Here is a 15,004-nt window from a genome sequence, read left to right as displayed (position 1 = left end):
GGCATGACAAGAAAGGGATTCTAGTGGAATAAAAAACTTATTTCGTCTCAATCCCGGTCCCTAGAACAGAGCTCCTAAAACGCTTGGAATTTTCTGAGAGACAGGAGTGTCTTTTGTTATTCAAAACAAACCCTTTTCAACAACACTTGAGTTTATGCTAACAAGGGAACTGAGAATACACCCCTAGTTAGCTTCTAGATGGGAGATAGTCTCAGAAAGACTAAACTCTCACCTCTCTTATTGGGTTATAAAAGCTCATAAACACCAAGAGAGATTCAAGGAGTTTTCAAGAAGTTTCCTGGCTGGTGAACACGCCTACATACTAGAAGGGCGTTGCACCCCACCTCCATGGGGACAGAGGCTCCCATGCTGCCAGGCCCCTTCTGTACCTCTGTACCCCTGCATGGGACTCTTCATTTGTATCCTTCATCATAAACTTTAATAGTAATTACAGGGCTTCCCTGGTGACGCAGTGGTTGAGAGTCCGCCTGCCGATGCAGGGGACACGGGTTCGTGCCCCAGTCCGGGAAGATCTCACATGCCGTGGAGCGGCTGGGCCCGTGAGCCATGGCCGCTGAGCCTGCGTGTCCGGAGCCTGTGCTCCGCAACGGGAGGGGCCACAGCAGTGAGAGGCCCGCGTACCGCAAAAAAAAAAAAAAAAAAAAAAGTAATTACAGTGTTTTCCTGAGTTCTGTGAGTCATTCTAGTGAATTATCGACCTGAGACGGGTCATGGGGTTCCCCAGATTTGCCGTCGTCTGGGCAGAAGTGTGGCTGCCTGGAGAGCCTGCTTGCACCTGGCATCTGAAGTTGGGGTGGTCTTGTGGGACTGAGCCCCTCACCTGTGGGGTCTGTGCTAACTCCAGGGGTGAGTGTCAAAATTGAATTGAATTGTAGGACACTCAGCCGATGTCAGAAAACACCACACATCTAGTGTCAGAAGTGATGTCAGAAAACATCAAAGAGGACCTAACGTAATCCAAGATCTCACCTCAAGCTGACTGCATCCGTGCTCCCCTCAGTTGATCAGGTTCAGGACTAACTCAGAAGAAACTGCAGGGTAAGCCAACGTGCTGCTTTACAATGAGACCTGTAACTCCCAGGAGGAACAAACACTGCGTCAGGGGGTTCCTGCTGCTTCTGGACCAAGACCTAGGAGTGAGCCATCCCAGTGGAGCTGTGCAGCCCCAAGTTCCCACCCCCATGGGGGTGACCAGCTGGACAGAATCAGTAGCCCCAATGGCTAGTCAAGGCAGCCCTCCTGAAGTCTGTTCTGAGGATGACGGTAGATTCTCGCTCGTCGGTTCCCCATCAGTCCAGAGTTACAATCTTATCGAAATGGATCACATTTTCTTTATCTCATGAAAATCTAATTATGTCTTTGTCCCCTATCTCACCAGCGGCCCATTTACGAGATGTCAGTTTCCTTGCAAGTTGCTTGTTCCATCCAAATTGTGTTGATTTTTCCCGTTTTCACCTTCAGTCCCTGCATCTTATTCCCACAGTGTTTTCCAAATGCTGGAGTCAGCCTCCCATAGGGCCCCGAGCACCACCTGAGAAGCCCACCGTCCGGCTTCCATGGTGGAGAAGCCACACTGAACGTTGCCTCCTCCTGCGGCCAGTCCAGGAGAGCAGCTTAGGTCCAGCAGGAGCCTGTGTCATGGACGGCCACTGTCAACGCAGCCACAGCCAGCCGGGAGCACAGCTCGTCGGCAGGGCGAGGAGGGGCGTGCCTGCCTACACCCAGCTCCTGATGCTATGGCAGTGTGTGTGTGTGTGTGTGTATATGTGTATATATGTATTGTGTGATATATGTGTGCATGTGTATATTTGTGTATGTGTATATTTGTGTATTGTGTATCCAAATATTGCATATATGGTTATGTGTATTATGTGTATATGTGTGTGATATATGTGTGTATGCATATATGTATGTGTGTATACGTGTGTGCATGAGTATATTGTGCATGGTATGTATGTGTGTGTGTTTATATGTGTGTGTGTATATATGTGTGGTGTGTGTATATGTGTAGGTTTATGTGTGGTGTGTGGTGTGCATATATGTGTGTATGTTTATGTGTGGTGTGTGTGTGTGTGATATGTGTATGTGTTTATATGTGTGTGTATATGTGTGGTGTGTGTATATGTGTATGTGTGTATATGTGTAGGTTTATGTGTGGTGTGTGGTGTGCGTATATGTGTGTATGTTTATGTGTGGTGTGTGTGTGTGTGATATGTGTATGTGTTTATATGTGTATATATGTGTGTGTATATGCGTGGTATGTGTATATGTGCGTGTGTGTGTGTGTGTGTGTGTGTGTGTGGAGAATACAGAGCCACCATCCACAAGCCTGCTACCTCCTGCCAGTTGAAAGCTGAGCAGATAGGAGAGGACACAGGAAAATGTGAAGTCCATAACAGCACTGCCTGAGACCCCAGGAGTGTCCAAGTGGGAGGGGAGCTGCCAGAGGTACCCTCCAAGAGGTTTGTAAGAGGCCCAGGGGAGCAGCAGAAAAGAAAGGGCCTGCCTTGGTTTCTGTTTCCCCACATACAGGAAGGGCCCACGTCAGCCCTCTCAGGAGCTGTTTCCTCCTGGGCCTGAAAAGCTGAGAGAACCTCAAAAGCAGAACTTTGGAGAACCCTTGCTCAGCTAGAAGGGCGAGGTCTGGGCCAGGAAGGGGCACAGTCCTCCAAGCTTGATCAGCAGGACTCCTCCTCTCGCCCCCTTCCCTGTGCCCAATCCCCTCCCCACTCCAGGCTCCCAGCTCTTACTTCTCCCACAAGAACATAATCTGCTAGCAGGAAAGAAGCACCAGGAGGTTTCTAATCCTTGCCGAGAGGTTTCTCTGTTCTCTGGCCAGAAAAAATCAAATGGACATCTTATACATTAACACTTAGAACCACTCATTGGTCAGGACCTCTCACAGGTTGGTTGTCCCTGTCTCTGCTGAATGGTACAGGGCCGTCCTCCTAGAGATGCAGACCCTTAGCTTCAGACACCCCAGAAGTTTTTGATCAGCCATATCAACCCCTGACAACACAGGGTGAACAGCTGGGAGTGGCTAATCCCACAGTTTCGATGGAAGGAAGAGACCCACGGCTGCAAGCAGGGCCCTGGGCAGCTGTGAACTAACAGTCTCGCTCCTTCAGGCATCTCTCCCGGGATTAGTCTTGAGAACCATCCTGCCCTCGTGCTCAGTCTTCTGGCAGGGGTGAGGCTGAGCCCGTACCCAATGTCCAGGATTAAGCCTATGGCTCAATCAACATAACCCATCTCCCTGACCTCCATTACTGCTTCAGGGCTGGGCATGTGACCCAATGCTGGGCTTTTGCTGAAACTATTGGAAAGGGGAAATTCTTTCCTCTGAAGTTACAGAGCTGTGAGGTTCTAAGCTTGGAGCTACCCAGATCACCACTGGGGAGAGTCCGCCTGGCATCAGCGCCAAAGCAGAGGCAGCCAAGGGCAGGGCTGGAGACAGATAGCTTTGTGGCATGATGTGAGAAAGAGAAAAAAAGAAGGAAGGAAGGAAGGAGGGAGGGAAGGAGGGAGGGAGGGAAGGAAGAAAGGAAGGAAGGAAGGAAGAAAGGAAGGAAGGAAGGGAGGGAAGGAGGGAGGGAGGGAAGGGGAGGGGAGGGGAAGGAAGGGAGGAAGGAAGGAAGAGGGAGGGAGGAACGAGGGGAAAGAAGGAAGATAGATAGATACATAGATGCATAGACAAATAAAGCATAAAACAGAAAAATAAAATATTATAGCATGTACCTGCTCACAAGAGCTAGGATCAGTCAGTCAGTAAGAGTGGGTCAAAGATTTTTTCTCCTCTTCTTTGTATTCAAATACAAAAATACAGATTTTTTCAACAGCATTTCATTGCAACATTCAGAGAAGGCATGTCAATCATTGTTAGCCTGCAGAATCAGAAAAAATGTATAATACTATAATAAAATAAATACCCAAGTTGGATGAGACAAAATTCTCACCCATCCTTGGCTCCCAACTTTCCAGCTTATAATGGAAACAATCCTGGAATTTCATTAGACATATTATCGTGTCCATGACCTGAGACAAGGACTAAAGCTCTGTCAATGCTGGACTTCTTGGGTAAGGACCCACTGCCAGCAGAAGGGCAGGTACCCGTGTAGTGACCTCACTGGAGAGGTAAGCCCTGCCTGCGGGGGTAAGTGAGCCAAGGTCACACGGCAAGGCAAAGCAGCAGCCGTCCCAGTTTCCTGAAGGGAGGAGGGCCTGGCAATGCTACACTGGTTGGTTACAGAGTGGGGCACAGCCTCCAAATAAAAATACATCCTCACTGACCCAGGCTCCTTCAGTTTGCAGAAAAAGCAATGAGCAGGGTCATGGGGGCAGGTCGTATCGCAGGATACACGTGCACAGGACCCAGGAGTGTCAGGAGGGCTGGACTGCTTCTGAGGTGATTCCAGGAACCTCAGCAGCCTGGCTCTTGGGCCTTCACTCTGCTGCCCTCCCCTCTGTGTCTCGCCTATTCCCCCCTCTGCACCATTCTCTTTTCTCTGCCAGATATATTCCTCATGTGCTTTGCTTCTCTGCCTCACAGCTTCTGCGTATTCTTAGTTTCTGCAGGTGCCCCATGGTGGCCCCTCCAGCCTTTCTCTAACTCAGGGCCCTTCCAACTCAACTTCTCTCTGTTAACTGCCTCAATCCCTGGGTATTTCCAAGTTCAAATTCTTTTCCAGAGAAGTGTTCAGAGAGTCCCATTCATCCCTTCACATCAGGACCAACCAGAGATTCCTGGCCAGCCTTGTTCTTATCACTTCCTATTTACCCCAGTGGTGAGTGTCTTAGTCAATTCAGGCTGCTATAGCAAAAACATCACAGTCTAAGAGGCTTACACAAGGGAAATTTCTTTCTCACGGTTCTGGAGGCTGGGAAACCCAAGATCAGGATGCTGGCAGACTCAGTCCCTGGTGAGGGCTCTGTTCCTGGTTTGCGGATGGCTGTCTTCCGTTGTAAACTCACAGGATGGAGAGCAGACGGAGAGAGGCAAGCTCTCATGTCTCTTCTTTAAAAAAAAAAAATTTAGTTATTTACTTTGGCCGCACCAGGTCTTAGTTGTGGCCCGTGGCATCTTCGTTGCGGCATGCGGGATCTAGTTCTCAGACCACGGATGGAACCCAAGCCCCCTGCATTGGGAGCATGGAGTCTTACCCACTGGACCACCAGGGAAGCCCCTCATGTCTCTTCTTATAAGAGCACGAATCCCATCATGAGGGCTCCACCCTGGTGACTTAATTACCTCCTACGGGCCCCATCTCCTAATACCAACCCAGTGGGGATTAGGGTTTTAACATATGAATTGTGAGGGGATGCATTCAGTCAGTGAGGGAGGCATCTCCTGCCCCAAATAATACAAGATGGCCAAACACATGACATCTGACGCTGGGCAGATAATATTCATGGCAGTTTACTAGTCACATACTGTCACAGTCCGGAGGAGGACACTGCGTACCATGCAGGGCCACACGGGGGTTACACCCAGGAGCAGAGGGAACCAGCAAGAGCCGTGAGAGGCCGGCTTTGCAGCAACAAGAGGATAGTGTGTCCCTGGTTCTGCAGGAGGATGTGATGGGCTTGTTTGAACAGTTTCTGGACTAGCAGGTTAGCGGAACCCAGTAGGTTGAAGACTGGGTGGAGTGCAGCTGGTCCAGTTAAGGGGAATTGGCCAGGTGCGGGGACATATCCGGTGAGAGCTGGGAAACTCAAAGTCAGGCTTTTTGAGGCCCTGTAAGCCTCAGAAAATATCACGGCAATAAGTGAAATTTTAGGCCTTACAATGCAAGCCTCTGAAACCGCTGCCCTGGTGACAAGTGCCCACCTCAGGGAAGGAGCTGGAGCGTGGGGCAGGGTCACGTGCTACTCAGCGTGGCAGCCCAGACGTGGCGACTAACACGCCAGGCATGACAGCAAGATGGAGAGCAGTGTCATGTTTGGACACACAATGGGATAGTTCCCTAGAGGCAACCCTGAGCCCACAACTTGTATTTCATTTCTACATCAGCTTGTGCTGTGAGCACATAGCCGACACTGGGAAGAAATAACATCCTCCCGTAACTTGCTACTTCGAATTATGAAGAGTAGAAACAACCAAGTATTTCTTAGAGAAGACATAGATGCCTTCCATGCCGACACATCCACCCCTGTGAACTTGCCCGTCTTCACTTCCCTGACGCCCTTGCCCCCTCAGACCTCAGATGTCCCTGGAGCTGGCCTAACAAATGCTCCCTCGTGGACGCCATTGCTGACTGCCCATCCCTCGTCCATCACCATATTTTGAAAACCCCAATTGCCCCATGTTCCTTCAAGATTCCTCCTAATGCCCCTGACCTTAGCCCCGACCCCTTTGCACCCAGAACACCAGGCTGCTGGTCACAGTCACTGAAGGAAAATGTCCCCTCCCCAGGACCCTAAAGAGGACACCTAACTAGGACCCCAAGGAGGGGAGGGCCGCTCTGCTGAGCCCACCCCACACTCACACCGCACCCTTTCTGCTTCCTCTCTGCTCCTCTCCTGTCTGGTGCGGGCCTGGATTCCTGCCTCGGCCCCTGGATGGGGGATTTGGACCCGATGTCTGTGATCACGGTCTCTGTGAAGAGTGGGAAACCTGATGTGTCTCCCCATCGGGAGCAAAGGCAGAGAACAAAAGATGGTCCATGAACATCTGGGAGGAAAGACCACCAGGAGGGTCGTGACACTGCAGACACTGCAGTGCTAGCTCTGCTGCATTTCAATAAAAGCCAGAGATCAGTACTACTCATATTTCATGGCATTTCTGGGGCTGGAACATTCCTACTCTGTTATTTTGAACCCCCAACTGTTTCCTGAGGACACCCCAGAACTTCATGTCCGGAGAGCAGATGTTGTTCCCCGCACATTCACCTGTACCCGCGGGAAGAAAACAACAAAAGAGATTGACCTTTTCCCAGGCAGCATTTTATTCTAATGAAGCTCAGAGGTGCCCTCTTCACTGAAGGCCCCTTCCCCTGCCCTCTGGGGAGAGAGGAGATGCAGAAGAAAGAGGAGGGGAGGCAGAAGGGCTCGGCAGACAGACTCGGTCCCAGAGTTTAGCGAGTGAGGGGGAGGGAGAAGCGCATGGACGCTGGTCCAGCTCTAAGGAGATACATTCCCATGTCAGCCCGAGATCTGAACCAGTCAAGCCCGTCCCAGGGAGGAAGGGTCTCAGATCTCAGAGGATGTGGATGTAGGGGGCGATGGGTACATGACATGAACAGGGTCTCCAAGAGCAGAGCTCTTCCCACTGAGAACACAGCCACCTTAGCAGGCAACTGGGAATTCTGGGGAGTCAACCAGAAAAGCCCTGAGTCTCAGTCTCCAGACAATTGCTTGGGTGGTCGAAGCGACTTTCATGCAGTGAAGATGAGGCTTCTCTGAAGGGATGGGACGCCCCAGGGTGCTCCCCCAGATTGCAGGTTCTGATTCACCTCACTGGGTGAATTAGTGAACTTCTAATCCTCTCCACCCTCAGCTCCCATTTCAACCCAAGATCTCCTTTCCATTTCAGCTGACTCTGTGGGGTCAGAGAACTCCTAGCCAAGGCAGATAGACTCCCGGATGCCTTCAAGACAATTTCGAAACAAGAAAAATTAAAGTTCAAAATCAGCCTGGAGTATGAAGGAGAGAGCCGCATTTCCTTGAATTCAACAAGCATTGGAGTTTAAAGTTCGAGCTTGGGGGCCAGTCCTGACATGGTTCTGATGGCATGTAGGGTCGTTCACAGATAAAAAGAAATTCATTGTCACAGGAGGCATCATTCCATGACTGCGATGAGGACATCTTTATATCGGCACAGTGTTCATTGTTGCCAGTGTTGTTGGGCTCACCTGGAATCCAGAACCTATGAAAGGAAAAAAACAAAGAAAAACGTATTTCCAATGAATAACTGAGAGAGTTCAACCCCAGCTTTGGTGCCGGTTGATAGCATCTCAAGTTTTCCCATGCCTGAGAGGAAGGGGACCAGTGATCTGTCAACCTCTAAGCCTGCAATCACCCCCCAAGTCAGGGCCACACCAGCCCACAACTCTCAAGGCCCTACGGGAACACACAGTGCAAAGACCTAAACTTAGAACGAGGTCCCTGCCAAGTCTGGGTGGACGGCCATGGTGCCAAACCCCAGAGGGCACTGAGAGGCCATGAATTTGTCCCCAGTTTCACGGCCAATTAGTGGCAGAGGTCAGCTAGATCTCTGTTCAATGCTCCTGCCGCCCGAGGATGGGGAAGAATCACAAACCCTGTGGTCAGTAGGAACTATCACTCCACTCTTCATGCCCTGGCCCTGGCCCAAGAAAGTCAGTCTGGGAAGGAGGGTTCTTGGGGCTTACTTCACACTCTGGACCTTGTTGAACAGCGAGTCATCCACCCAGTACCAGTACCCCTCACTCCCTGCTTTGCTCAGGCCGATCCAATAGAGAAGTCCGCCTGCAGTCCTGTAGAGAAACTCCTGCAGAGAGACAGAATGAGCAGAGGTGCTGCCACGACTCCGAGTTGGAGCATCTGTCTCTCTGGGTGTTCTTCACCCATCCTCAGCGACAGCCCCTGAACCCACAGACACAGGGTTAGGACTCTAGACTCTGACTCCAGAGCCCACGATCTCACCTGCTCTGCTAGCCCACCTCCAGATGAAAGGAGCTCGTTCAATATTCTGCCTCAACAGGTACGGGACTTCTTGGGTTAGACAGTGTCATTAATTCTATTCACAAATATTTCTATTTTCTGGGCACATGGAAAGATTGTACTACCCTGCCCTCTTTGAAGCTACAAATACTGCATCATTTATTTGGTCAATGAAATGTGAGCTGAAGCGATGTCCGTTGCTTCGAGCAGAAGCTTTAAGAGCCAACACACAATGTGCCATGTTCCCTTTTCTCACCTCAGCAATTGTGGAAACATATGTTGAGATGAAATCTCCTTTGACCTAAGCCCTGAGTAACCACAGTGAGCAGAACCCTTTGCTGACCCTCATTGGACATGCAGTGTACAAGTGAGAAGTAATTCTGAAGAATTACTGATATTTGGGGATTTTTGTCACTGCAGCATAATCTTGCCCATCCTGCCTGATACAGCTACCAATACACCCCTTTCCTAGAGCCCACAGGACAGCACTCACCTGTTCACTCTCTGAGGTCACTGAAGTCAAGTGTGAATCCCTGGACAAGCAGAACTGCTGGGCACTGTACCAGGTCCTTGTGACTTGAGAAGAGTAATAGAAGTTCCCCCTGAAGTACTTCCAGCCTTGAGAAACCATCTGTAGGATGTCATCTGGAGAACAAGAGTGAAATATGTACTCTGGTGTTCCTGTTTTCTCTGGTGCTGGCTAGGTAGGGATCCTTGAGTGGGATCCCAGAGACAGAGTGAATGGGGCTGGGCTCTGGGGGTCTTTGGGTCCTTGTGTAGGAGCTTGGGGACATTCCCTCAGATCCTGAAAGTCTGACTGAGATTGGTAGAGTCTCTGGGCTCAGAGAGGGGAGAGCGAGAGAGGCTGAATCAGGAATCTGTCTCTCTTGTGAGGAGGAGTAATTTTCCATTGGCCATCACAAGTGTCTGAGCCCCTGGGCTCTAGGTAGAGACTAATGGAAAATGGCTGGCTTTGGATCAGGACAAAGAGACTCCCTAATGCCTTCATATTCTATGCCTTGGTGTGGGAACCCTGGCTGGTCCCTAGTGCCTTCTCTCCTGAACAGCCCCTAAGCCCTCCCCAAACCCAGTGCTGAGCCCTCTCTTCTTAACTTTCCAGCCATGGCTGCCCTGCTCCTCTCTCCCTTCCCTTCACACACACCAGCCCAGTGATGTCATGCCTAAGACTGGCAAGGTCCCACGGGCCACTGGACAACTTGCAACGTTCTTTTCTGAGTCACGTACTTTGCTGTTGCAACAACTGGCTGATATTCTCCAAACCTCCCTGGAGTCCCCGGACCTTTGCGTTTAAAGCACTGGCTTTATCCAAATCTCTTTTTAGCTCCGGGATTTGAGCATTGAAATTATCGACTTCTTCCCAACTACTTGTTAGCATCTGCAGCCATGCATTGGCTTCCTTCACGCTGGTTTCCAACCTCCGGATCTGAGAACGCACACGATCCAGGCTGGCATTCACCATCTGGACCTGAAAGCCAGCTGCCGCCACGCCACCTCTATTCCTCTTTATTTCAGAGCTCAGGGTGCTGATGTTGTCCACACGACCTTTCAGCAACTGGGCATTGGTCTTGACATCCGATACTGTGCCCATAAACCAGGGATCTGGATATGAGACAGTCAAGAGGTCAGCCAAGGGGATCCCCAGGGACTGGAGTGGGGCTGTTGCCAGGGTAATAAAAGGAAGGGGAGGGAAGGGATGGGCTCAAGCTTCCCAAGGACCCAACCCAAGGAGCAGTTGCCTACCCTCCACTCATTCATAATGAATTCATTCAACAAACATGCGATGGGCGCCTTCCGTGCACCAGGAACTCTGGGAGAGGCAGATCATGCAAAGATCGACAAAACACGGGCTCTCTGTTAGAGACTCTCACGGGTAAGCAGAAGAGGGGGTTAGAATCCAGTTCTAAATTTTCTTTGCATGTTCACGGCGCATTTGGTAAAGGGATGCCTTCAAACACCACTTTGTCATATTTCCCATGTCCCTCTAGGCCGCACGGCTTATGACTACCCATAAGCCCCTCGCGGCTATGGAAGGGAGAGCCTATGCAGACTTCTAATCTGGAGGTGATCTCTTCTCCAGAGAATACAAAAAGGGAGAATTACGAAACCACTTCTTCTCTTCCCCTGTCCCACCCCCTGTCACACTCTGTTCAGGCCACAGGCCACAGAGGAAACCAAAAATAAGCCAAGTGGGCTCAAAGCAGAGGAGACTCTGCTCAAGTCCAAGACCAAGTCCAAGTCCAAGACCAAATATGTCCCGAGGCCTTGAAGGGAGAGTGCAGATGTTCCCTCCACCTGCTTTCTGGAGACCTAATGAGAGGAAGAAGAAGCAGAGGCCATGAGGCTTGGCAAAGCCAGAAGAGGGAGAAAGATACATCACACATCCAGTGAAGAAGTAGGAAGTCTCCCTTGACATGACCTTTGTGGGAGCAGGAGAGTGAAGAGAAGGAGTCCTGTGGTGGGGGGGCAGTGATCCCTAACACTAACCCTAACCCTAACCCTAACCTGTTGGCCAGGTTCTCCATCTAATCAGTTAGGGCTGAGGATACAGTTGGGACACCATCCCTTGTGGGGTCAGGAAACATCATGCTCACTGTTGGGGGCTACCCACAAGGCTCTCGATCAAAGGGACACGAAACTCAGAGAGGAAGGAGGAAATGACACAGGATGAAGATGGGCGAACATTTCTTGGGGACTAAAGAGCGTGTCCTAGAGCACAAGCATGCTGATCCCCGTCAGGAAAATCTCCCCAGAATTGTAAAGGAAGGAGCAGCAGCTGATCTTACGGGGGACGGCGGGGGTGTGGAGGTGGGAGGGGACTCTCTGACTGCACGTGGAAAGAGGGGAAACAAGACAAATGAAAAAGCCAGAGGCAGGAGAGACCACCAGAGAGCGGGGGAGAGAGGGAGCCGACTGGCCATGGAGAAGGATGGAGCCCAGGTGGAAGCTGAGGACTTACAGAGAATGGCCTGCAGCAGGACGGAGGCGACCAGGACCAGCATCAGGAAGATGACTGCAGCACGGACTGTGAGAAGTCTTCCCAGAACCAGAGATGGACGCGTCTTGGGAGGAGGCTCTGCAGGAAGAAGAGGAGAGCGTTTGTTGGACCAGCAAACTGTGGGTTTGGGCACAGAGCCCTGAGCAGATTCTGCACCGTAACCCTCCTGGCACAGGTGCTCCCGGCCAGCTCTCTCCCCAAAGTCCTTTTATCTAGAGGAAAAGGGAAGTGACCCCCAGAAGTCATTGTGTTATCCCAAAGTTCCCCATTCCTGGCTTAAGCACCTAGGCTACAGCTCGGTCCTCTCCTCAAGGGCCTGAGCTTTCAGGAAGAGGCCATTTGTCATCTTCTCCAGGGGGTCTATTACATGGGCACTTTAACTACCTTGTCCTCAGGCTAAGCTTTTTCTAAGACGGCTCTCATCCATCTTCCATCCTGCCTTCCATTCACCCCACAAATACATATTGAATGCCTTCTAGATACCAGGCACTGTGCTAGGACTGAGACACAAAGCTGAAGAACTCACAGTCCTTGTACTCAAAGAGCTCACCATCTGGCAAGAAAGACAGACCTGAGCAAATAAATTACAATACAGGGTGATAAGCATAACAATAGAAGAATATGCACAGTTCAAGGGAAATACAGAGACTGGAGTAATTTTAAGAAGTTCCAGGTAGAGGGATTAACATATTGGAAAGTATGGAGTGCCTGGCAAATTATAGGTAGTTTGGCACTGTTGGAGTATAGAGTATCAATATATGACCTGAGCAGGGAGGGCCTGGGCTAAGGAGGCACCTGGGGTCAGATCATAAAGATCCTTTTGGGTCGTGTTAAAGAGCTTGAACTCTGGCTTATAGGTGATGTGGAGCCAGTGAAGGACTTTAGGCAGGAGAGAGACAAGGACAGGAACACTGAAGAAAAATCAGTCTGATCGTGGTGAGGGGCAGAGATCAGGGTGTGGGGAATCTGGAAGCAGGGAGACCAGTAAGCAGACCACTGCAATAAAATATTCTACTTCTGTTTAGGGCATCTTAGATGATAGAATATCCCTCTATAAAATGGGGCTTGGAGATTCAAACTAAATGTACGATTTGGCTTCTCCTCTCTGCTTCCTGCATTTGTGAGGGTCTCAGACAATGTGGGAGGCCCAGCAATATCAGACCAGGAGCTGCTCTTTCATTCATGGGAGATGCTTAGGGCAGAGAGGAGCTGATTTGGGGCTCCATGAGGGACTAAGTTTTCTCCTGGGAAGCTTCTGACACTTTGAAGAAATCTGCCACATCTGAGAAACCTGGTATATAACAGATTCTAAACAAATATTTCTTGGAAGGTAGGAAAGAGAGGAAGAGAGGGAGAAAAGGAGAAGAAGAAGGAAGTCAGTCCAGATAATTGGATGGATTGATGGATGGATGGATGAGTGGATAGATAGATGGAAGATGGATGGATGGAAAATGGATGGATGGAAAATGGATGGATGGATGGATAGAAGATGGATGAATAGATGAAAGAGAAATGAATAGAATAATTGATGGCTGGTCATGACTCAACTCTGAGATTCCAGCCTGTGGACTGGAATCTGTCTTCTGGAAGCTACTGCATCTTTCTGTGGCCTCCAGCAGTTCTCATTCATTCCCATAGTAAAGGCATGAGGCAAGTGTGGTTTTAAACCTTACCCAAAAATGCATAACAACTCTGGCCACAGGACTAGAAACCTGACCGGGCTTCCCTGACCCTGAGCCATGGAGCTGGATGACAGGTTGGTGTCAGGGACCAAGGCTGGAGGCTAAATGGTCAGGGCCAAGGAGATCGCTACCTTTACTTGCAGAGGCTTCTACTGCCTTTGATATTGGAGAGGATCCCAGCTCCCTCTCTGACCAGTTCATTGTGATTACAGACCCATTGCTGCTCCCCTCTCCAGGCTGAATAGGCCTCAGACTAGAGCTGTTTCTCTGACTGGTTGAGGGAAACCAGAGAAGACTCCACACCACCCTTTCCAAGTGTTGGGAAGGAAGCTGGATCACAAGGGGGGTGTTCCTCTCATCCTGTCTCATTTCCTCCCTACCCACATAACGTCCAGGCCCGCCGTCTGCTCTGAGCTTTGACGTTAGCTAACCCCACAAACTGAAGGCCTCACTCCTAATTCACTGCCAGTCTCTGAACATTTATAACCACGCCTGTTCTCTTCAAGCCACTCACCTAGTTGAAGAGCCTTGGTTCTACCAGGGCTCAGAAGGAGTCAGAATGTTCTGTTTCTGGGCTCTCAGGCTTGTTACCCAGCCTAATCCCAGGATCACGTCAGCCCTTCTGCTCCTGGTTCCTGGCCTCACGTCCACGTCCCAGGGCCTGGGGATGGAGAAGAATCCAAGTTACTTTGGATTCTTGGTAGAAAGTACCACTGGGGTCCTGGTCTCCTCCTGAGGCATCTGAGGGAGAGCAGCTGCCACATAACACCTTGGAATGTCTGTCCCCTTCCCTCTCTGTTGAAAAGTTGACTTTCCCCAACCTCTTCTGTTATGTAGCATGAGTGATTGGTAGAATGCCCATGTGCCCTCCCAGTGGTCCCAGGAAAGGATCTGGAAGCCTCGCCAAGCTGGGACGGGACTCACTGCGTAAGATGGGACTGGGCTTGGAGGGCATTTACTCCAAGTGATGGAAATGGAGGCTTCAGGTGAGTGTTCTGCTGAGAGCTGTACAAAAGGCTGATCCAGCATGAGGGAGATAGGCAAGAAGCAACCGCAATCCTGTGGGCCCTCTGGGGTTTCAGAGATGGTTTCTGTAAAAGTCCTGACCATGAGGAGTTTCATTTCCCACTTTGCAGGGTCATGAGCTATTTTCCTCTGGCCATGCTTATCCGCAGGTATTTCCTGAGCAGTCTCCCGGAAAAGACCAAGTGGGAGGTGGGTGCCTCAGCCTCACTTTCCAGCCAGGAAGGAGGGCGATTCTCCCAGACATTTAGGAGATCCCCGCTCTTCCAAACAGAGGAGGAACTTTGGGCCAGATCTAGAGTGACCAAAAATCACCGCTGTGATGAGAGAGGGAAGTCAGTGCTCATGTTTCTGTTGCCCCACTGCCATGCTCCTGGGGTTCTAAGGCCTCCTCTGGATAAGGATAGAGGAAGGAAACAGTTTGGCCGCTCTCCCCTTCTCTGGTTGGGACTCTCCTTATGCTTGGAGGTAGACCATAGGCATAATCAATGGGAGTGGAAAACAGACCACTGTTTGAAATGCCCCAGCAGTGCTGGGGGTCATCTCCAAGGAGTGGTGATCTGAGTCCCTCCATCCAAGGCACAGAGGAAACTAAAGTAGACAACAAACCAGGGAGAGGGGT

General features: G+C 50.5%; 1 protein-coding gene across 1 annotated transcript; it reads right to left on the bottom strand.

Moving 5' to 3' along the window:
* Window positions 1-7,055: 7,055 nt before the first annotated feature.
* Window positions 7,056-14,314, bottom strand: CD207 (CD207 molecule). Its single transcript, XM_067703846.1, has 6 exons — window positions 14,284-14,314; window positions 11,639-11,755; window positions 9,907-10,281; window positions 9,155-9,306; window positions 8,370-8,488; window positions 7,056-7,885 (listed from the first exon to the last, which is right to left on the bottom strand). Exons 1-6 carry the CDS (start codon window positions 14,312-14,314, stop codon window positions 7,648-7,650), a joined length of 1,032 nt encoding a protein of 343 aa, XP_067559947.1. The 3' UTR covers window positions 7,056-7,647.
* Between the last annotated feature and the right edge of the window lie 690 nt (window positions 14,315-15,004).

The sequence above is a fragment of the Pseudorca crassidens genome, chromosome 14 (assembly GCF_039906515.1).
Source record: "Pseudorca crassidens isolate mPseCra1 chromosome 14, mPseCra1.hap1, whole genome shotgun sequence".
Classification (NCBI taxonomy): domain Eukaryota; kingdom Metazoa; phylum Chordata; class Mammalia; order Artiodactyla; family Delphinidae; genus Pseudorca; species Pseudorca crassidens.
Note: the sequence above shows the minus strand (reverse complement) of the source record. Positions and strands in the feature narration are given on the sequence as shown.

Excerpts from the sequence above, each read along its gene's own strand:
- CD207 (XM_067703846.1), bottom strand. The coding sequence starts at position 14,314 with ATGCCCTCCAAGCCCAGTCCCATCTTACGCA. Across the intron at positions 11,756-14,283 it reads GCCCAGTCCCATCTTACGCA|AGCCTCCTCCCAAGACGCGT; the intron begins GTGAGTCCCGTC and ends TTCTTCCTGCAG. Across the intron at positions 10,282-11,638 it reads CCTGCTGCAGGCCATTCTCT|ATCCCTGGTTTATGGGCACA; the intron begins GTAAGTCCTCAG and ends TCTCATATCCAG.